The sequence below is a fragment of the Halichoeres trimaculatus genome, unplaced genomic scaffold (assembly GCF_033239565.1).
Source record: "Halichoeres trimaculatus isolate MK-OKI-2021-1 unplaced genomic scaffold, fHalTri1.1 fHalTri1_scaffold_7, whole genome shotgun sequence".
In the NCBI taxonomy this organism is placed as follows: domain Eukaryota; kingdom Metazoa; phylum Chordata; class Actinopteri; order Labriformes; family Labridae; genus Halichoeres; species Halichoeres trimaculatus.
In genome coordinates, this window is record NW_027437185.1 from 23,260,623 (window position 1) to 23,282,991 (window position 22,369).

Here is a 22,369-nt window from a genome sequence, read left to right on the forward strand (position 1 = left end):
TCAAATGTATAGTTGAATTCAGTCATCATTGTCAGACAACTCAGTCCAAATTGCTAAAAGTTATTCTTGGTCACACCTCTTTGTATCTGTGATGGCCAAGGCCACACAGGGGTAATTTCAACTTTACTCTCACCTCACACCTCAGCTGTTTAGCAAAAGTGTTTTTCCTTTTATTTGCAGTAAACAACTCAAAAGCATTACATCACTTTGACAGTAGTTTACGTCAGCATTTGATCTTACATTATCTAAATTTAGCGCACATGTTTTTACAATGCAAGATTAGACATTAGTTCTAACTAGTTGTGACTGCCTGTTTTTATTTGCCTGTGCTTTATTGTTGTCTGTTCCTTGGCACCATTGCAAATGAGGGTTTCCTTCAACGTCTCCTGCAAGGGTTTAAGTAAAATTATATACAATGATGATGACGATGATGATGATGATTTTACTATTGCTAATTTGCTGGGGAACAACTTAAAACTACTTTATGAAATGTATTTGAGTCCTGTTGTCAGTTTCCTATTCAACAATAGGGCCTCTGTTACAGTTGCCTGCAACTTTCTTTATGTGGGATGAGCTAAATTCTGTCCAATCGCAGCGTTTTAGGAGATGAGGACAACTTTGAGGAGTTTTAACAGACAGTGAAAAGAAGGCAGAGTCGAGCTGCGTACTAAGAGACTTCAGGTCGAAGTGATTTCTGATCAGCTCGTAGCACACCAAAAGAAACAAAAGGTGAGTTTTTATAAGATTAAATACTTTTTCTGCTTGATGCTGCTGGACAGCATGGATACTTTGTTTCTAAAAACAAGTGCCTGGCTGTGTAATCTAGTTTCCTTTGGGAAGATGAGGTTGTATAGCAATATGTTGAGCAAGTTGAAACAGTCCTTCTGTTTGACTGTATTTATCTATAATCCCATTTATTAGTAATGACAAGAAAAAAAAGAATTAGCTGAAGTATCCAGACATGCCCTGTGTGAAATAGATATAACGAACAATATTAGTACATTACACACTACTGTTGCAATCATAGTCACCTTTGTATGCTCTCTTTACTCACTTAAACTCAGTGGTTAATCATCTCAGTCCATGTTTATGTGAGTGTGAATATAGAAGTGGGTATCAAAATTTAATATATTTAGCATTCCTTTACTAAGCAAAGTTAATACTATGCTACTTATTTTATGTTTTATGAATTTTAAATGATTATAACTTTGAATATCTGCTCTATTTTGTATAAAATCGTTATGAAACATACTATAACATGTTCAGATCAGTGGGCTGTTGACACAGACTGGAGTCATCTGACTAGAACAGCCTGTGCTTGTGACTGAGATTGGATTCAGTGGTTTCAGCAGCAATCAAAGTGATGTTTTTTTCTTGTTTGTGAGATCATAACATCGTTAGCCACGCTTGGTTTGATAATGTCAAAAGACAAGGCCAGATCTATCGTCATTCTCTGCAATCCCACTAGTCTTTAGATTAAAAAGTATGATCATTTTGCCTGTGATTTTGAAGATGTTTTTGACTATTTTCCTTCCCTGTGCTTTCTTCCTTGTTTAGATTTTATGGATGGAGATCGTCATTTGCGTTCAGGGGACAATGGAGAACGGTCTTTGTTTATCAGGCTGCTCCGTTATGCCGTTATCACGGTAATATCTCGTATCCGTCAGAGAGTACTGCAGGTCGTGATTGTGTTCTTTGTTGTTTTCCTGCTCCTCTGGATTGCTGCCTTTCTCTATGGAAGCTTCTACTTCTCTTACATGCCCCAGGCAACTTTTTCCACACCAATACACTTTTCCTACAGGTTTGTATTTATAAGTCTCACCTGGCTGAAAAACTCTTCAGCTGCTGTGTTAATTCCTACTGTCTTGATTTTACTCAGTCATGCACTTTTCTCTGCAGGACAGACTGTGACACTCCAGGCTCATTTTTGTGCTCTTACCCAGTAGCCAACATTTCTCTGATGAAGAACAACAGACATGTATGTACAAACATGAGGGTATTTATGTCTTTGTCAGTGATGCAGAACTGTAACCTTTTTGAAGTGCATGTCCAGGTGCTGACATTCGGCCAGGCTTACACAATGTCCCTGCAACTGGAGATGCCTGATTCCCCCGTCAACCAGGAGTTGGGAATGTTCATGATAAAGACAACCTGTTTTTCTCGTGATGGGGAGCAGACTGCCTCCTCTGCTCGCTCTGTGAGTTGCAGAAAGATTCACTTTCTCCTCTGCGGCCTTATGTGGCCAATCAATCATCGAGTCAATACTTTCTGCAAACTCCACTGATTTATTGTTGCATTGTTGTGTGTTTCTCAGTCAGGACAACTGCTGTCTGCTTCCAGCTCTCGCTTTGTGAGTACAAACAGATCTTTTTATCCTCACAGCCTGCCCAGAGACCAATCAAAGGTGTTCAGGCTTGCTGCAGAGCTCCAATACAACACAGTGTGATCTCAGACATCTACAGACTTAAAAAGTACCAGGCTGATGAAAGAATGCACAAACTTGGCGCATTGGTGATGCAGCAAGGTGGCCAGGCATGTTAAACATCAGGGGCTTACCCCAAACCATGGAGGCCTATTTCTGCTAATCTTGTCGTCTTGAACCTTTAATATGAGAAGAATAAAAATAGCAATACATTCTTTTTCTTTCACTTCAAAGGTGACTTGAGAAGAGGCTATATTTCAATCTACAGAACGTAATCCTTTAAAAAGTCAAAAAGATATAGTTTTCCAAAGTCAAAAATTCAAAGTGTTTCAGGGGTGGCCCTGGTCACCTTGGCTTTGCCTCTGAAAGGACTGTCTTCATGTCACAACTTGCACATTGCAACCATGTGCAATGCAACCTTATTTTCTGGCTGGTCAGTGATACCCAAGGTGTAAGACGAGGCCCTCCTCTGGCCATTGAAGGTACTGAAGGAAGACTACAAGAGGTCATTACAACACGTGAGGGAAACATTGTTTCCTGAAAAAAGATGCAATTTTTATGTTTTTTGATGCATGACAAATCATAACGTGTATATTGTCACTTATCCCTTACAAAAAAATATATATGTACCAATATATTTTTTAAATGTATTTTGGTATATTGTAATATATTATTTTCCCAATACATTTTTCAATATATTATATATTCATTAAATATATTGCAATATATTGGAAAATATAAATACTATATCTCATATATGGGAATACATTACCTAATATATGACATGATATTTTCCAACATGCTGCAATATATTTTTCTTTCATAAGGGATTACTTTGCTTTGCAGCAGAAAATACTTTTAGTAATCAAAATAAAATAAAAAAAATGTTATGAGCTATTTCAAAAGGCTTTTTATGCCTTTTATTGGTGAGGACAGGACAGTGGATACCACAGGAAAGTGGGTACGAGCTGGTAGTGAAATGTGGGAGGGTGCCACAGGTTGAGGGGTTACCCCATGGGGCGAGCAACCTTGACAAATAGGATTTACTAGCACCCCTTTTTTACAATTTCATTTCTAGTACTGAGCACAGATGTGTAAATAAAAATACTCTAGATTTTCAAACTGGACATTAGTGAGTCAGAGAAAGGCTGAGCATCAATTATTCTAACACCAGACACATTTAAAGTTACTGGAAGAATATTTTCACAACATTTTCCAGATTGGATGCTTTGACAGTTTGAACACTTAAATGTCTCCAAATGTACTGATCCACAACACAAATTGTTTCTCATGTTTCAGGTGAATGATTTCTTGTCAAACTCAGAAAAGTTGATGCAAACATTTAAGTTTAACCTGAATTCCACTGTGCTATAGCGCGCCATAACAGAACTTAATAACTTTAAAGGGAGTTCTATTTTTCGAGGAAATAAATGGATGAGATCAGCTCTGTTACTGTTTTTTATGTTGGATTTATTCTTTACATACGTCATCATTTGTCTGTGACTGTTTTGTCCTGCTGTTGTCAGAGCATGCTGCGGTACCGTTCAGACCTGCTGAGGCAGCTGGGGACAGTGCTGCTTCTCCCTGCCTTCCTGACTGGAGTCACTGAGCAGAAACAGGTGCTAGAGGTGGAGCTCTTCGCTGAGTACATTGAGGACCCTGTGAGTCCTGAGCTACTGTGAAAGAGTATGCATGAAGACGGGGGAAATATTGTTAAAACCTTCCTCATTATTTTTTGTTTGTTTGTTTTTTCCCATATAGTATTCTCCCTCAGTCACAGGGATGATTGAGATTCTGTCCAACAAGGTGCAAATCTACTCATCTCAGCTCTTGATTCATGCTCATTTCACTGGTATAAGGTAAGAGTCAATACCAAGAGATCTGACGGTAGCATGTGTTTGTACAGAATTAAATTTTACTCTTAACTAATTTCTTAACCCTGGTTATGGCTCTGTCCAGGCCCTTGTTTTTATTTTTATTTTCAGAGAAGTTTGGTTTTAATTGGTTGATAACAAGAGCAGCATCAGTTGGATTAGCCAAGTAGGGACGAACCAGTGAGAGAAAACAGGAAGCAACCACCAACATAGTCAGAGTCATTGAAATTTCCATTAATGTGTGAGTGTACTCCAAACTGACTCATGAGTCTGTCCTGCTGTGGGCTGTCTTAACTGTTACCTGAAGGGTATGTCAGCCCCAAGCAGTAATAGGGCTTCTCTCTAAGCACGGTGGAAGAAAAAAGAGGTGTATCATCCATAACAGTAAACATACAGCTGATGGGTTGTGCTTACACTTGAAGCTCATAGTAAAGTTAATAAAACATGCAGACGTTTGCTGGAAAAAAAAGAATGAAAAATCACTTAAAGTTGAGAAAATGAATTGTATTAAATCCTATTCTTATCACAGAACTATGTTTGTCTCCTTTGTCAGATACCTCTTGTTCAACTTCCCTCTCATATCAGCTTTGGTGGGTGTAACCAGTAACTTCGGCTTCCTTAGTGTCCTCTTTGTCCTCAGCTACTTAAGGATGCTGTTTAGAGGGAACCAAAGACCAGGTCAGGTGAGGCCTGTTATCGCAGATATCGCTGACATCAAAGTTCATGTTAAGGGGGGAAGATAGCTGCATCATGTTGGTATTATACAGCTCAGACACACAGGGTGCTTGTTTTACTTTTGTCACAGCCAGGGCCGGATATGAGACTGACAGAAAGGGAAAATGACATGATCAACAACCAGCAAGATAATGGAAGAGATTTAACTGTAAGTTCATATATCATGCACTGTATACTTTGAAAAATGTTTGAAGTGCAATTTCATGTCGAATTTTTTTAAATATTTTTTCAAGGTGCAGCAGAGACACTGGGATTCTTCCAGATGATCTTCACACATCAGTGACAGGAGGACACAGGCTCTGAGCTGACCTGCATGTGATTCAGGAAGAAATCAGAGGCCACTGGTACAGAAGGGGGAGAGTGATGATAGCAATCCTGAAGATTTGATAACCATTGAGCACAAATATCTAGATACATGCTACACCTAAGCTGTGGATCATTTTAACTCATACTTTTAGTCTCATATTTCTGTTACGCGTTGCATTCAAGGACTGTCTTGTAAATGACATACTCTTAAAGTATGAAATATAAACTTAAATTTGTTTGACAGTAGCTTTTAGGCCCAGCTTACTGTTGCTTAGTTTCAAAATATGACATTTCTTTCAGTGCTGCCTTACATTTTTTATTAGATGAGATTTAGAAACTTCCTGTACTAAGCTCCCCTGTGTTTAGTAATAAAGATTCAGTACCTGGATGATGCATAAAATATTGCCTTAAACTGACCAGCTTAAGTTCATCTTTCTTTGAAATATAAAATTGTGGAGGCTCTTCTTTTGCTAACATGACTAACACCCTTTCAAACTGTTTGTAACAGCTGTTTTATCTTTTGTCTCAAGAGCAAAATCACATTCATCAATGTTTTAACCACTTTGAAAAATATCTTTAACTGATTGAGTTTGGTGTTAAAATGTATGTCACATGCCATCTCAAGGTCCTTCTTTCACTGTTGGAATAAAAACTATTACAAACTTTTAATCGGCCTGTTAGTTTATTCTGTCGCAGTGAGGAAACACTAAGCTGTAACAGATAACCCACAAAGCACCCGATTATATCAGGTAGGAGGACACCTTCCTGTATTTCCATCCTGCTTTCTGACACAGTGTCAGCGTTCCTGGATGTCCTGTTGGCTCTGCTGCTCTGAAGTTTTGGAAACTTACCAACGTCACTGCATGCAAACTATGGCACCAGCAGGGAGGACAAAAAGAGCTCATTCAGAGGAAAGAAAACTAACGAGTGGATGACACAGGTAAGGTCCCAATTTTTAGTTTTATTGTTTCTACGTCATTTTAAGACCACTGAACTTGATGTTCTCTAACAAACTTTAAATCGTGCATCTCTTGTAAATATCCCTGTTCTTCACAAGCACGTGCTGTGCTCACTGTCAGCACTCCATGGTGATAGGATGGACACGATGAGCAACAACAACATGGAGAGACTAAAGATAACAGAAGAAAACAGATCATCTGACCAACATCTGTCTGTCGATGAGGGTCCCTCCAACAGCAGCAGGAGGGTCAAAGTGAGATCTAGACCCAAACTCCAGTCAACCAAAAGTTTCCCCCCTTACAGTCAGCGTATAGGTGGACTTGGAGAGGATGAGGAGTTGGACTATCTCCCGGATTCAGTGTCAAAACTTGCTCACCAGCCTCCAGACGCCATGATGGGTGAAGATGGTTCTGAAGTGGGTCAAAGACTGGACAGAAAGGAGGAGTTTGAGTTGCACAGAGGGTGTGGGAGAGGAGGTAATAGGTCAAGGAGAAAGGAGAGGTTAGGAGGCAGCTTTGATAAAGACAGATGGGACGACGAAAAGTGGAGGGTGGTAAAAAGACTGGAAGAGCCTGATGCAAAGAGAGGGTGTGATGATGATGAAGATTATGATGATGATACAAGGAAAGAAGAGTGCAGACGCCGTGGAAGGAAAAAGGAAGAAGAAGTGGATGAGGAGAGGAAAAGGCCTCCTGTTTCAGCAGTACAGCAAGAAGTAGAAGCGATGAGTGTGGAGACACCTGAAGCTGAGCAGCTGTTTGGACTTCCAGAAGGCTCTAATCCACATCAGTGGTCCTCTCCTCATCCTATCCTCTCCAAACTTTTGCACTCCTCCTCCTCCTCCTCATGCTCCTCCATCAACCTCTCTACTGAGGAGAGTGATGAGGTCTTCAGTGAAGGAGAGGACGCAAACTCAAAGAGGAGGACATTCAGGAAGGTGAGACAGATAATGATTGTTAATGTTTGTTATTCAAGCTATACATGTGCTTTACATCCGTGCATGTGACTGCTCTGGTGCACTGCAGATGCCTGAAACTAGATTTCTGGACTGCCCTTTGCACCTGTGCTTTAGGTGATTTGCATTGCAATGAAAGAAGACTTTGACAAGGATGGATTTGAATAGTGTTTGCATGCCTGGTGCTGCGGCTGATACGAGGGCAGAGGATAACAGACGATGAGAGTTTTGTTGTTGTTGTTGTTGTTTTAAGGGAACAGTCCATCTTAATGATCAAGATATATGATTCAAATACCTGCAGTTTGTTGTAAAAAAAAATGTGAAAACTAGAAAGGTATTACATAAGAACAAGCCCATTTAACATTTTGAACTCTCTTAAATCAACTGTTGAAGGAATGGAGACACAGTTGGAGCCTTTCATATTCCCAACTCTTGAGTATTAGCTTACTGGTTGTTGGCTAGTGCCTTTCCGCTTGTGAGCATGCAGGTATACAGGAACTCCTTTTATCTGCTTTCATCAGTGTTTTTGTTAAGAGTCAAATATGTGCCCTTCCTCTTCAAAAACAATGCATGCTGGGAGAGGCCCCTCGCAGTGAACATCCATTATGCATATGTAATATAATCTGTTCTCTTCCTCCTCAGTGCCGCTCCTGGAAAACATACTTGACTATGATGCACTGGTCACTGCGGCGGCAGAGCTCTTGGGTTCAGCTGGCTGGACATCAAGGCATGTGTCTGAAAGCCTTTCAAAATAAAACACGTACAGGCACTGCAAGATTTTGCTGATAACAGTTTTTGCCCAGACTTTTTTTGTACTTACTCTAATCAGCATATGATAAAATCCAGTTTACTGCATGTTCCAGGTAGTTTTACACTGTAATCTTATTCTCTTTACTGCTGAATTGAAGTCAAAGATCATGTTGCTTTACCTTAGTGTACAGTCAGTGTGTAATAAGCCCTCATCTCTGGATGTTAGACCCTTTTTTTCTGATTCTACCTCCAAACACTTGGGCTGTTTTTGTTGTGCTTCGCGAGATCCTTTCCAAAAGTTTGGTTTCATAAAACACATGAACAACTAACAACTCCTTGTTGGCAGCAGGTAACTTCCAGCTGAGTGAGAATGGAGAGGTGCTGAAGTTGTACAGTGAGGTGGAGGAGAGATGCCTGGACTTTCTGATGAGAGACTCACTAAGACCCTTCGTCCCCCAGTATCATGGCTTGGTCACCAGGGGTGAGCACTGTTACATCCGCCTGGATGACCTTTTGAGTGGCCTGAGGAGGCCTGTCATCATGGACTGCAAGATGGGAGTCAGGTGGGTGAGGGGAGTATGTTCCTCACACAGGAGGTGACTAATATGTAGAAATTTAAGACACTGTAAGACTTCGTCAGGGAATTAGCTTTATTTTTTATGTCTAAATGCAGCACTTTCATCCTTATTTTGTTGTTGTTGTTTTAAGTAAAAACTGACTTTAGCTTAAGTGTTTCAACTGCCTATGACGGATAAAGACTCCTCCTGTACACCATGAAAGTTATCTCCTCAGAACTTTTCAGGAGGAGGAAATTATCAGAGCTCAGTCCAAGTCGTCTCTGCGGACAGACATGTATCAGAAGATGGTGAAAACTGACCCTTCAGCTCCATCAGCAGAGGAACATGCACAGAAAGCGGTGACAAAGCTCCGTTACCTTCAGTGGAGGGACTTGACCAGTTCCACATCCACAATGGGCTTCAGGATAGAGGGCATCATGGTGAGAAAAAACCATATGACCTTATAAACCAAAAACACCTCAAATGTTTTCAAATGTTACAATGTCTTTCTTTCATGAAACAGATGGAGGATGGCAGTGTCCAGCGGGACTTCAGAAAGATTCAGGATGTAGCTCAGGCAACAGAGGTGTTGCTCTACTTTTCCAGAAGTGACGTGGACATCCTGGTCAGTCCTCTCAGTTATAGGGAAACTTTTAGTTACACTACGCAAACCAATGACTGTTTAGACTATAGAAAATCTATAATGAAATCTTAAAAGATAGAGGAAAGAAGTTGAAAACAAGCCTAAAAAAAACTGAAATTGAATTAAAAAAGTACATTTGTCTAGTTGAGGTCTGTCAGCAGTTGCTGCTCTTTGCATGAGATGAAACTATAAGACCAACATTTCAGCAATTCAAAGAGAAAGCACTGATGCATTTCATTATACGCTGTATGCACACAATCCTACTGCAGTCCTTTGAAAGTGTTTCAATAAAGATCAATGAACACCTTTGTGAAGTTCAATTTCAAGAAAAAAAAAAAACCTTAAGAGAAATACTTTTGCCCATATCGTTTTTACTCACCTTGTGTAATCTTTGCCACTTACTTCCTGAAATATAATTCTTATTGTCCTTGATCTTGGCTCTTTAATATTTTTACAGTGTCTTATTTTATAATGGTTTGATTCTTGTTTTATCTTAATCCTCAGAAAGCATACCACTCCAGACTCCTGGCCCTGGGTGAAGCACTGAAGAGCTCGCTGTTTTTCAGGACCCATGAGGTTGGTTTACATGAAGACCTTTTTTTTTTTTTTTTTTTTTTAATCCTGCTTTACTTTGACCTAAAATAAAAATCACTGTAGAATATGAAACAGAGAGAGAGCACAATCTCCCATTAGACCATCTGGAGCCCAGAGGTTTTTCTCCTAATACTACCCTCAGTGATTTCTCTATATACTCTCTACACTCTGTATATCTTTTCTGACCAGGTGATTGGCAGCTCGCTTCTCTTTGTCCATGACCACAGTGGCAATGCCAGCATTTGGATGATAGACTTTGGGAAGACAACCCCTGTACCAGACAGAAGTGAGCTCCTTCACAACGTCCCATGGTCCCAGGGGAGCAGGGAGGATGGGTACATGATCGGCCTGAACTCTTTGATTGCTTCTCTAGGTCAGGCCATCACCGCAGCCTCCTGGCAGCAGCAGAGTGGCTGTGGAGCAGAGAAAATGCTATCTGAAGTTAGTTAAAGCTGATCAACATTTACACTCAAAAGGATAAAATTGTGACTGTTACAGTTTGATCTTTGAGTCTCACAAGAAGACAGATTTATTAATTAGGAATCTGACAAAGGAGAGAGATTGTGATACTGCTAAAGCTCAGAGACTTGTGGTAGCTGCATCTTGAATTTATTCACTGGTATTTGTAACACTGTTCTTTGTTGCAACAAATGACTCAAGGGTGTGTTTTCTTTATTACTCCTTTTGGGTAGCTGAACCTTTTAAGTAAATTAATAAATGAAAATGTGTATTGTAAAGTGTGTATTATTAAACAGCTAACAACCTGTTTATCTGAAAAAAAGACTGGAACAAAAGGAAAAGAGAGACTTTGAGGTTAGTTGAGACTTATGTGAAATTGAAATAAGGAATTCAGTTTTTGAGCAACACTAAAAAGTTGAACGTTGTACTGCAAAAGAGATGAGAGGCGAAAAAAAAATTATGCATGTCTGCTCGGTCAACTCCATTACAAAAGGGGTTACTTTTTTATTTTACATTAAATCAACATGGCTGATGGTGGTATAGGAATATAAGGCAAAAAAACAAACAAAAAAAAAACTAGTATAATGAACATCACAGCAACACACACAAAGTATTTGCATTAACTATATTATAAGCAATATAATTTTTTTTCAGACACCTACAGTCAAAAATACAAACAAATAGCCCAAATAAATTGTCTGTTTAAAGTCCGTTATATAAATACATTTCATTCTGACACTTTTTTAATAATCCATCCCTGCTTCAATTGTAAATAAATGAATACATAATTAAATAAATAAAAAATAAATAAATAAATAAATAAAATAGAGTCATGTGATAGCATTCTTCGTATTTATCGTTTTAGGTTGTGCAAGTACTGTCTGTAGCTTGAAGTATCGACGTATTATATTAAGTTTGCAATATTTAAACCTGTTAGGGTTATTAATTTAATTTAATTTAATTTAATTTAATTTTTGCAACAATGTCCCTGCACATTACACCACAGAACCGAAGAACTAAATTGTTTTTCTACCGGTTCCCTAACTGTTTTAAAACAAAATACTGAAAAGCCGACTGTTTGTGATGCACACTCAAACAGTTCGACCGTTGAAGTACATGATCAAGCTAGTAGTGAGGCAAACTTGATTACGATGTGCATCTATCCACCAGGTGGCGTAATCCTGCTTAACGGGTTGGAGACTCAATCTAGGTGAGCGGGATATTTTTTAGGCTAACACCTTGGACAGTAGGTCAACAGCAGGAGACAACCATTTGTTATATTTCTGTAAGCTCAATCATATAACGGTAAAGTAAATCATTCCGAATTGTTGTATGTTCATGTCAAGAGTGCAGGACGCACGGCTACACTTACGCTAGCAGCTAGCTAACATTCAACTTACACATTCCCAAAGTTGGCTCTGTGTCCATTTCAACATTACGAAGAGTATAACGCATTTATTTTTTTATCCCCTAAGTACTAGAAACATTTAGGTCTTTATATCACAAGTCTGACACTGAAGGTTTCTGGGATGGATCGTGCGACCTTCAACCAGGGAAGCTACCCTAACCTGTCGGTGGTGGCACGTGTGTTGAGTCACGGTAAGCTAGGAGTATACATAAATCCACTTGAAAGCCCCAGTACCCCGGCATGAACTGATTTCCTAAATTATGATAAAAAAAAAAAAAGGCAGAACGTTAATAACCTGTAGTGTAAAAAAATCCGACTTGATAAAAGATCTAGATTTGAAGTTTTATTAAAATGACTGCTTAATATTAAATGTGATTAAGTGACTATATCAACCAAAGTATTCAGTTTCACTAAAGTAACCCAAGGACAGTGTCTGGGCTAGCTTAAACGTTAAATGTCATGTACATACAAATGAAGCTTTACGTTAAAAGGGCGTTGCGCTGAAGTGACCATGTTTTTCGGCCGTTTTTGTGACTCGAGTATGAATATAAAAGGTTATTGTTTGAAATATCCGCGCCCTATTGCTAGCCCGGAAGAGGAAAGCGTCTGTACGCTTCCGTTGTCCCCCAGTTAAAGCGTAGTAGGAGAAGCTAAGTAGCCTAGCCACCCGCTGGTGAAAGAGCTGCATCCTGATCACGTTGTTGTCGCCTTTGTGTCTCATCTGAACGACTTGGCATGCAAAGGCTTTGCCCTTTACATAACTTAACTATCTATTAAAAGAAAGAGAAAGGGGCCTGCGAGTTGTATTTCCCATCCAGGGCTGTGTTTTTAACCAACACCATTCCAGAAACATGGCGGATGGCGGGCATTACTACAACGGTGAGAAATGTGTTTACTACTGCATTAACCTTTCACATGTTGTGTTGCTTATGCCGCTTTTTCTTAGACCGCGGGCACTTTATGGTGAGGAGAGAGGTCAGGAGTGCTGGTTTCATTGTACATGGAGGTAAAGTTATATCTCGGCCTCCTTAGAGGTGTGGTTGTTTTCATAAGAGTATCAGAGTTAACCCTATTCTTGATTAATGCTATTTAACTTTAAAATCACTGCTTAAGAGAATACGTGCTAATAGATGTTTAAACATGGTAAATTTAAAACGGACCTATATATTGTGTTTTGTTCTATTTTTGAGTGTAAATTACATTTAATGAAACATCTGTTTAACATCATGAAGTATGAAATCAACTACTTATGTCAACATTAGTACTAGTAGCTCTGTAAGATATGAAGAGTTGTTACTTTATTATTAAATAGTCATGTTCTGAGTTGTAAAAATCAGAATTGTGATTATATTTGCCTGCCTGCTATAAATGTCCTCCAAGTATACTTTGTTGTTGATTTAATTTATCTTGGGATTTAAATTTTGGAAGGATGCGCTCAATTAAGATGGAGTTTTGTGTTATTAAATGGACTATTTGGGGATTTTATATTTGAGTGAAAATCATTTACGTTTTATTCCTTCATTTTTAGAGCATGATGATAGAACTGCTCCACAACAGTATCGTAACCGCAAAGGCAGAGGTGGCAACAAGGGTCGGTCATATGACAGGCGCAGAGACCGCCAGCGGGGGGGCCATCCTGGAGGCTTTGGAGGTCCCGGCCCACGGTCTAGGCTTGATGATGCTGATGGAGATGTAACCATGAGTGACAATTCCCAAGACAGCAGCTCACAGAACAGATTGTAAGTGTGGCTGACTGAGCAAGCCTCGTTGTGTGAAAGGCATTGGTGATACTTTGGGCTCAAAAAAATTATCCCCTTAGGATCAGTAAAGTTTTTATCTTACCCTATGATATGTCTATGTTTTACACCCTGTCAGTCAGTGCATTAGGACACCAAACAGACATTGTAACACGAGATGTTGAAGCAGTAAAATGGGGTAAAAGTGCCATAAAAAGCATTAGTGTAACTTTGATGTTTTACATCATAGGAAAATAAGAAAATGTGTTTTAAGCCCCAGAGATTTGTTAGCAATGTTGTGTACAAAAATAGTTTTGTGAACAAAACTATTTGAATGTAAAAAAGTTATTGGAAACTCTAAGCTCATAAATAATATGATTAAGTCAATGTTAGCAGATACAGGATCAAAAATCTTGAAAATAATGGATTTGATATTAAAAGTATTCTTGTTGAACCTGGAGGATGTATAGATTTATAGAGCAATTCTTGCTCACAGTTCCTGTTTTTTTTTTTCAGAACACTGAAAAAAACTCTGGAAATTTGCTGTTGTGGACAATGACTAGTGGTTGTATAAATATCTGCCCCTTTTGTGTTGTTAAGCAACCCATATGTAAGACCTTTCCGAAAAGGAGGAGATGGACGGTTTGACAGAGACAGGCGACAAGGAAAAGGAGGCAACAGGGGAGGAGGCAACTTCAGAGGAGGAGAAAGGGGTGGAGGTAGTGGAGTAGGGAGAAACCGGTCAGGCTGGTACAAAGTGACGGTGCGTATCATCACAGATGCGATGTGTCATCTAGTTTTTCTATCTATTAAACCTGTGCTCAAGGAGTTCATGTTTTGTCTTTACTGTTGGCAGATACCACATGGAAAAAAATATGACAAAAGATGGTTACTCCCAGCCCTTCAAAACATCTGTTCAGTGTCTTACACACCTGTTCAGGTGAGATTCAGACCTTTTTATTCTGCCAAGGCTCTTAATGAATACATTATCAATTGTGTCTTGTGTCTTTAGCAGACAACATTTGAAACTAAATTTATTGGGGTCTCCTCTCCCTCTTTGTGTCCAGTTTCACGTTGACCATAACCGGGCTCATTTCTATGTGGACGATTCATCTGCTGCTAACGCTCTGCAGAAATGCTCCCACAAAATCACAGACACCGACGGCTATAAGGTAAGTGTGGAGAACAGTGAAAGATATGAATTTATTGTTGCAGAATGTTTTTAGCTAATGTGTTTTTTAGATTATTCTAGACTCACATCAAAAAATGTTTTATTGCATTACATTCAGCCTGTGAATAACAGCAGTTATACTGTTTTTCATTCTACCAGTTAGACATTAGAAAAGTTGTCAACCTATTAGAACATTTATGATCTCAGATGAATTAACAAACCTAAATCACTTTGTGTGTTTAAGGTTGAAGTGCACGTCAACCCCAGCAATCCTCCATCCTTTCTTCTTGCTGAACTGAAGCCTGAACACTTGGAGCACCTGAAGGTGAATAAGGAGAAAATACATATCTTAAATGCAGCTGTGATAAAAAAAAAAATCCATAGTCTTTTCTCAGTGTTTTACAATATGATAGAAGTAAAATATGATTTTATTTTATAAAGAAAGTATGTTCTCTAAAATATGAGATCAGTTCATGGGTTGTTTTTATTGGTGACTGACTGTGTCTTCGATCATAGAATTTTTAAAAGAGTATTTTTATGATACTTCATTAGAGCATTTTTGACACCATTTCATTATATCCTGTCAATTTTTCACAGCAATGCATGGCAAAACGTTTTGATGGCTCCCAGCAAGCACTGGACTTGAACAACATCCGAACTGACCCAGGTAATCCTTTCAGGGCTTCATATTTAACTAGCCCAGAGATGTTGTGATATGGGCCCTTAGAGACAAACTTGGGCTTGATGGGTTCTTTCACATTCTGTTGAGAAGTTATATACCCCTATAACAGTCTTAATGATTTATTATAAATGGATATGAATAAACAACAGCTACGCTGTAGCATGACAGCTAATGCCACAATGACCAGAAATCCAAAACCTTTAATTATTAAAAGGAAAAAATGAAAAATGTGCAAAAAGTTCTACTTGTGATGGTAGTATTTTATTTTTCAAATTTAATGTAAGACACCTGCCAGTAGCTTTTTATGGCATAATACTTAAAGAAATTTCTGGAATTGAATTTTCTGGGAAAAATTCGAGTAAGGCTGAGCTACCCCATTCCATCAGCACACACAGTCATGCCTCCTATCCCAGTTCTTCATTGCAGTCACTGCCAATATTGGAAGTTTTTGCCCAAACCAAAGAGCAGTCTGTTACAGAAGCTCAAATATGTGAAGAGGTTGTGCAAACAATATGGCACCTAAGACTGAACTTTGTTTTATGAAAGTACTTTCAATGAAATGACATGAAGATTTTTTTTATAATTGGGCCACGTGTTCTTTCTCTTTTGTGGCAGACTTGGTTTCCCAGAACATTGAAGTGACTTTGAATCGAAAGTCGAACATGGAAGCTGTGATCAAGATCATCCAAGAAAACATTCCAGAGGTCATTTTTAATTGATTGGACATTATTTATAGGATCTGCAAATGTAGCTGCTGATCGAACAGGATGTATTTACTTGTACTTGTGCCTTTTTTTCCAGTTGACATGCTTGAACCTGAGTAACAACAGAATTCACAAACTGGATGAACTCAGTGAACTGGTTACCAAGGTGCCTAATTTGAAGACTCTCAACCTTTCCCACAATGAGGTAAAACTGACTGCCTAATAGCTTTACATAATTATAACTAAACGTAAAGTTGGCTCTTAACCATTTTATCTTAGAACCCCTTTAACACTTATTGCCTTGCTGTGTTTGTGTGGTTGTCTAGCTGAAGTCTGACCGGGAGCTGGACAAAGTGAAAGGCCTGAAACTGGTGGAGCTGTGGCTCATCAGGAACCCACTGTGTGACTTTTTCAAAGACCAGGCCTCTTACATCAGGTTAGTCTGTGATTTAGGGGGGTGACCAGTTTATTAAGGGTCTAGATGTTGGACCGTGTGTGTGTCAGTCTTGTAGTGTAGCTGTAGTCCAGGATTCTGTCCTGTGGGTATGCTGTAGAAATCCACAAACAAGGATGTTCTAGTGTTTTTAGTGTAATGTGCCTCAATGTTAACTAAAGGAACACCTCCACAGCAAACAAAGATGAGCTTTAGGACGAGCAAAAGGAGCCTCCACAGCTAATCTCAGTATCTGTGTGACAGAATTGAGTGGGGAAACGAAACAAATGTTTTGGGTTTTTATTTTTTGTCATCTTACCGGATGACTGTTTGTGCCCATTCACTCTTGGTGTAGAGAATCTCAACATTCCCTGCTTCCAAAAGTTGCTAAGAGTATGAAACTACAATACAGTTACACACCTCTTTCTTTCAGCATTCTGAAATTCCTCTTCTCTCTGCTAATTAGTATATTCTTCTCTGTGGAACATCCTTTCTTTCTTCTTTTCTGTAGTATGGTTCTCAGTGACTGTACCCAGCATTCCCCTGCTGACATCTTTAAAGTTATTCTGTAACCTCCCACAGAAGACCATCACACCTCTCAAAATAAAAATGGATCATAAAACCTTATTTTAAGGATAACCTAGCTTTATAATCTTCTGCATATGTTGATGAACTGCTCTTGAAAAACAAGCTTTGAAATGCTCTCATGAGCTGACTGTTAAACAGTGTAGGTTTTTTTGTTAAGCAGTGAGGGCTCGGCTGTTGTCTTGACAAATGTTTGGATGAAACACAGAAAACTCACAGCTAGTGACTTCCCCTCCCCTCATAACACCCTTGCCCACTTGGCCCCCTGTATCAGGCCAGTATGGAAGGCTGGATAGCCTATGACGGGTAAGATCCCACCTGTAAACCCCGGGACAACCTAAGACAGGCACAGTCACGATTACTGGCCTCAGTCCTTGTGAGCTCTGACTCACAATGAAGGCAATGAGAAGAAACCAAGAAGATGGGGCTCCACAGGACAATTGTGGGCTGAGGAGGAGGGGGAAACATGTCATTACCAGTGACCAGTGACAAGCCAAAGAGAAAAAGCGATATGTCTCTTTCACCAAGTTGGTTGTGTTTGGCCGAAAACGGGCCTCTGCTGTTCAGGGGATCACTTGAAGGGTTTGGCAACTACCCTCAACAACTTCTGATGGGGTTATGTTCTGAACAGGATTTTAAAGTTCAGTTTCTCCTGATATACCATCACTGAATACATGTCCAGTCTTTGATGGCTGTGACCAGAACAAAAGAGCTTTCATATTAGATTAAGAGAGCAGCTTAAAGGATTTCATTGTTGTCTTATAGCTTTTTGATCCTAGTTCCTCTGTAACCAGAGCTCCAGGCTCAAACTAAAATCTTAAAAGCCAGTGGCATCGAGTCTGCCACCTGAAGATCTGACTCCTCAAAACTGAAAGGAGCTTTAAGATATGTCATTAATAACTGGTTTGACTGTGGAGCAGGGGAAAGCTTTATGACGAGTGGTGGGACTGCTGGGTCCAGCTCACTTTGAAGCCTTCTTTCTGTTTTTGTGTGACTCTGTTATCAGGTAGCCATTCTTTCCTGACAATCAAGACTGCAGACACCAGCTTACGCTTTCATGATGATCATCTTTCTTGTTAGACCGTTTGTCATAGTGTCTGTGAGTTTTACTTAATTGTTTTTTTCCACCCAGACCCAGTTTATTTTTTTGGTGACGTGGACTCATCTGTTTTCCAGTATCTTGGCCAGAGTTTGAGTGGGAGTTAACACATGACTGGCGGTAACCCCCTCTCTCCCAGCACTGCAATCCTACTTTTGTTTTTCTGATTGAAAATGTTTACAGGGCAGTCTGCAAGATCTTGGGTTCTACATGTTTGTGTGTGTGTGTGTGTGTGTGCTCTTAGAAAAGTGTTTATGTTGCCCCTCCCTATGTCAGATCTGTGTGTAGCTCCATAATGGGGGAGAGGGTGAGTATACCTGCTGGTAAGTACGTTTTGGGTTAGAGGAATTCCAAAACCTCCCAGCTTAACCTGAAGAAAATACATGGGTTTTAACATTTGATTTGTGTATTTACGACCATACAAGGTGACAGCCTGAACTATTGTTGGAGTTGCTCACCATTTTCATTTTTAAAATGAACTTTCTTTTTCTATAAGTTAATAAAATGTAACACATCAAATGTTTGGCTCGACTGAAGATACCTGCATCTAAAGGTTCCCATTATTATATCAAGTTAAGCCCCACAAAAAACTCCCGCGCTAGTCTAAACTGATCACATTTTACCTGTGATCATTTGAGGCTATCTCTTTATTTCATGGATAAAACCATGGCTCATGCTCAGTTTATGAGCAACCCAACGCTGTCTGTTCAAAAGTTGTCCATCAAAACTAACTCAGTGGAGCTGACAGACACCCTGACTTATATTTCTGTCTACCCTCCTTGCCAACATCACATTTGTTATTTTTGTGTGGTTATAACGAGACTTCAAGGTTTAGAGCCTGTTCTGTTGCCCATGCATTACTCTTTGTACAAAAGCCCAGCTAAAAATGAACACCTAAGTTACCCTAGCCAACTTGTCTTGTCTATCTCAGTATTCCATTCCAGCATAGACATGTTTTAATTTTAAAGGGACCCTATGAATATGAACAAAACAGAGAGGTTTACAAAGAGGACTAGAGGGTCATTAATCGGCTTTGACTGCTGTTTTTACCTACATTGTATTTGACATGATAAATCTGCTTTGTTCAGGGTAGCACATGATGATAACTTTTTTGCTCTTTATTTTTGTTTTCTGTACCAGTGCTGTGCGACAGAGGTTTCCCCGGCTTCTCAAACTGGTGAGTCAACAAGTTAACCTTTTTCTCCAACTGCAGTCATCTTATGACTCTTTTTTTATCTCAAAACAAAGTGCAGAAACTGGATTCACTTGATGTTATCAAGACAATGACTTGAAGTGTCAAGTTCATCAGTACTAATAACACTCTGGCTTATTTTCTGTCTTTTCAGGATGGTCATGATCTTCCCCCTCCCATTGGGTTTGATGTGGAAACTCCCACCACCATCCCCCCCTGCAAGGTCATTTCTCATCACTTATTTTTCCTCTTACTTACATTATCTTTACTCTTAAAGATGTATCCATGTTATTTTTCTGATACATTGATGGTCTTTGGAACTCTCAATTTTGAGCCATCAGGTGAATGTCTTCATGCCATTGTCTTTTTGCTATGTCCTTTGATAACTAATGCAGGGCAGCTGTTTTGGCTCTGAAGACATCAAGGTTCTCATCCTTCGTTTCCTGCAGCAGTGAGTGTCAAGCTTTTATGTAGATATTCCTCACACGATACTTTATTAGCCAGCACAAAATATGGTTCAACCCAACACTAGCTAATTAGTGACTTTTTTTTTTAAACTTTTTTTTGCAGGTATTACAATATATACGACTCAGGGGACAGACAGCCACTACTTGACGCTTACCATGATGGAGCATCACTTTCCCTCACAACACCGTACTCCACCCAAAACCCCTCCAGGTGAGACCACTCGGAGACTTTCATAATAAAAAATACCTGAACCTGCTCTGAGGAGCACTTAGAGGAATAGGACCTGTGATGCCCTCTTTATTTCGATGACATTATTTTTTTTAAACCAACACCGCCTGAGTCGCTTTAGTCACCGTGATTCTGCCTCCTGTTTGCAGAAGCAGCCTTGGAGAGTATCATAAAGACACACGAAACCTGAAGAGAATCAAAGACTCAAGTAAGTGTACATCACAAGCTGTTAACCGCTCAGTTGTCAGAAATCGATGAAATAAGATTTTTCACTAGTTGAACCGGTCTTCCTCTAGCAATGCGGTATCGGCTTCTGAAGCACACACGACTGAACGTGGTGGCTTTCCTCAATGAGCTGCCCAAAACTCAGCATGACATCGCCTCCTTTACTGTTGATGTAAACACATATACAGTGAGTTAACATGAGCTCTGTCACCTGGCTCTTACTGTCCAATGTTTCCTGTAACTGTTCTTTCTGTATTAATCAAAGATTGTTTTTCATTTACAGAACACACTACTATCATTCACAGTCAGCGGAGTCTTCAAAGAAGGTGAGCTATTTGGTCACCATTGTCTGTAACTCTGGTTTTATTTACTTCAAGGCTAGATTTGGCTAAGTTTGCAACTTTTTTGTGTTCTGCTTCTGTGTTTAGTTGTTGTTGACGGTAAATCTCGGGAGTCCACCATGGCCTTCTCTCGGGTTTTCATCACAGTCCCAGCAGGTGGTTCAGGGTAGGTCAAGGAAACACCTGGTAGTATTCTCAATCTTATTTTTGTGATTTTGTAATTCTTTCTCTTGAGGAAGGGGGATAATGGTGGGAAATGATAATATATAATCAGTAAAGACAAAGTTAATGTAGACATACACCTTAGTTTTCATTTCACTGATATCCCTCTGAAGTTGAGATTATTCTCTCAGAGGTAGTTTACAAACATTCAGTTAGGAAAAGTCTTGTTTTATTTGTCTAGCTAAATTTCTAATGCCGGTTCAGCTTGTCAAACAGCATGTTGACATACCGTCAGTGTCCTTAAAGGCCTTTGTTGTCCTTACTCCAAAGAACCACTAAAATGTTGTAGTCTGCAGTGGAAGCTGGCTACACCTTTAAATTATCAACTGTTCTGCCAGTGCAGCCAAGTGTCGCTCTGCATCTTAAAATGATTGATTATACTTTTTGTATTTTAACTTCAGGTAAAACTCATTCCAAGGCTCTTGATTGGGCTTAATTGTTCTGAGCCTTCAAACACAAATTACTTATGGCATTACCTGAATATAGCAAACGTCAAGGTTAATTGTTAAGGCAAGTCAGGAAAAGGATATTCACTAATCACTGCTTTCTGCTGTGTCACAGTTTGTGCATCGTGAATGACCAGATGTTCATCCGAATGGCCACCACTGAGGAGATCCGCAGGGCCTTTGTTGCTCCTGCTCCAACTCCCTCTTCCAGCCCTGTCCCCACTCTGACCGCGTCACAGCAAGAGATGCTCACAGCCTTCTCAGCCACGTCTGGCATGAACCTCGAGTGGTCCCAAAAGTATGTTAGTGTGTGTGTGTGTGTGTGTGTGTGTGTGTGTGTGTGTGTGTGTGTGTGTGTGTGTGTGTGTGTGTGTGTGTGTGTGTGTGTGTGTATGTGTATGTGTATGTGTGTGTGTGTGTGTGTGTGTGTGTGTGTGTGTGTGTGGTATAGGAATATATATAAATATGTATGAAGAGATAGTGATGACTGCTTGTAATTTTAAATAACTTTACCTTTTGCTCTGACAGGTGTCTGCAAGATAATGAGTGGGATTTTAACACAGCAGCACAAGTTTTCACCCAGTTAAAGGTAATGTTTTTGTGTTTTTACTGTCCAGCATTATAATTTTTGTTCCAGGACCTAAAATTTGTTTTATCTTTTTTCAGACTGAAGGCAAGATCCCTGAGGTTGCATTCATCAAATGAGGAGTTGGGTTATTTTCCTGTGAAATAAAATCTGAAATTATTTTATTTAAGGTTTTTGTTTTACTCTTTTTCTTCAGTTTTTGTTTTTATTGAGAGTACCATACATCAAGTCAACCTGTGTAAATTTCTGTTTTTTCATCAGCTAAGTTCAAACTGTTACCTGTTGACTTTAGACTAATGTTAAGCTACAGCTTGTGGTTGTAAACTTAAGTTTGTCAGTCATTTGTATAGATATCACCTCTGTTTCATAGGAATAAAAGCTTGTTTGTCCATTTTTCATGTTCACATTGTTTTGTTATACTGTTAATCAATAAAAAATATTTTGTGATACAAAGTATAATTCACTGCAACAACTAAAATAACAAAGTTCTGGTACAGGTGATGTAGCAGCACAGCTTTTCACTGGATACCAGTGTTATTGTATGAATTAGGTCAGTCGCTCAAATGTATAACATTTCAGATGTTATAC

The 22,369-nt window shown here is 39.3% G+C and overlaps 2 protein-coding genes across 5 annotated transcripts; both read left to right on the plus strand.

Annotated features, from left to right (window-relative positions):
* The first annotated feature begins 663 nt into the window (after positions 1-663).
* LOC141793715 (seipin-like) lies at positions 664-5,819 on the plus strand. Its single transcript, XM_074674557.1, has 10 exons — positions 664-729; positions 1,558-1,801; positions 1,900-1,978; positions 2,054-2,197; positions 2,315-2,350; positions 3,949-4,083; positions 4,184-4,281; positions 4,850-4,979; positions 5,102-5,179; positions 5,265-5,819. The coding sequence occupies exons 2-10, from the start codon at positions 1,563-1,565 to the stop codon at positions 5,295-5,297; spliced, it is 972 nt and encodes a 323-aa protein (XP_074530658.1). The 5' UTR covers positions 664-729; positions 1,558-1,562; the 3' UTR covers positions 5,298-5,819.
* A 5,597-nt stretch (positions 5,820-11,416) lies between these two features.
* On the plus strand, positions 11,417-22,176 carry nxf1a (nuclear RNA export factor 1a). Of its 4 annotated transcripts, none has more exons than XM_074674238.1 (23): positions 11,417-11,465; positions 11,731-11,854; positions 12,610-12,669; positions 13,192-13,402; positions 14,000-14,162; positions 14,256-14,339; positions 14,467-14,571; positions 14,815-14,895; positions 15,168-15,237; positions 15,868-15,956; positions 16,054-16,161; positions 16,283-16,392; positions 19,214-19,250; positions 19,420-19,488; positions 19,661-19,716; positions 19,836-19,943; positions 20,111-20,169; positions 20,258-20,373; positions 20,470-20,512; positions 20,615-20,693; positions 21,311-21,493; positions 21,724-21,784; positions 21,862-22,176. In XM_074674238.1, exons 2-23 carry the CDS (start codon positions 11,785-11,787, stop codon positions 21,898-21,900), a joined length of 2,001 nt encoding a protein of 666 aa, XP_074530339.1. In that variant the 5' UTR covers positions 11,417-11,465; positions 11,731-11,784; the 3' UTR covers positions 21,901-22,176. The 4 variants fall into 4 exon arrangements, with proteins under 4 accessions (XP_074530339.1, XP_074530338.1, XP_074530340.1 ...); XM_074674237.1 differs by lacking the exon at positions 11,417-11,465 and adding an exon at positions 11,510-11,560; XM_074674239.1 differs by lacking the exon at positions 11,417-11,465 and adding an exon at positions 11,523-11,540.
* Positions 22,177-22,369: the final 193 nt, after the last annotated feature.

Bases quoted from the DNA above. Each gene is read 5' to 3' on its own strand.
- LOC141793715 (XM_074674557.1), top strand. From the start codon at position 1,563: ATGGATGGAGATCGTCATTTGCGTTCAGGGGACAATGGAGAACGGTCT. The intron at 2,351-3,948 runs GTGAGTACAAAC...TGCTGTTGTCAG, and splicing joins CTGCTTCCAGCTCTCGCTTT to AGCATGCTGCGGTACCGTTC. The intron at 4,980-5,101 runs GTGAGGCCTGTT...CTTTTGTCACAG, and splicing joins GGAACCAAAGACCAGGTCAG to CCAGGGCCGGATATGAGACT.
- nxf1a (XM_074674238.1), top strand. From the start codon at position 11,785: ATGGATCGTGCGACCTTCAACCAGGGAAGCTACCCTAACCTGTCGGTG. The intron at 20,170-20,257 runs GTAAGTGTACAT...GTCTTCCTCTAG, and splicing joins GAAGAGAATCAAAGACTCAA to CAATGCGGTATCGGCTTCTG. The intron at 21,494-21,723 runs GTATGTTAGTGT...TTGCTCTGACAG, and splicing joins AACCTCGAGTGGTCCCAAAA to GTGTCTGCAAGATAATGAGT.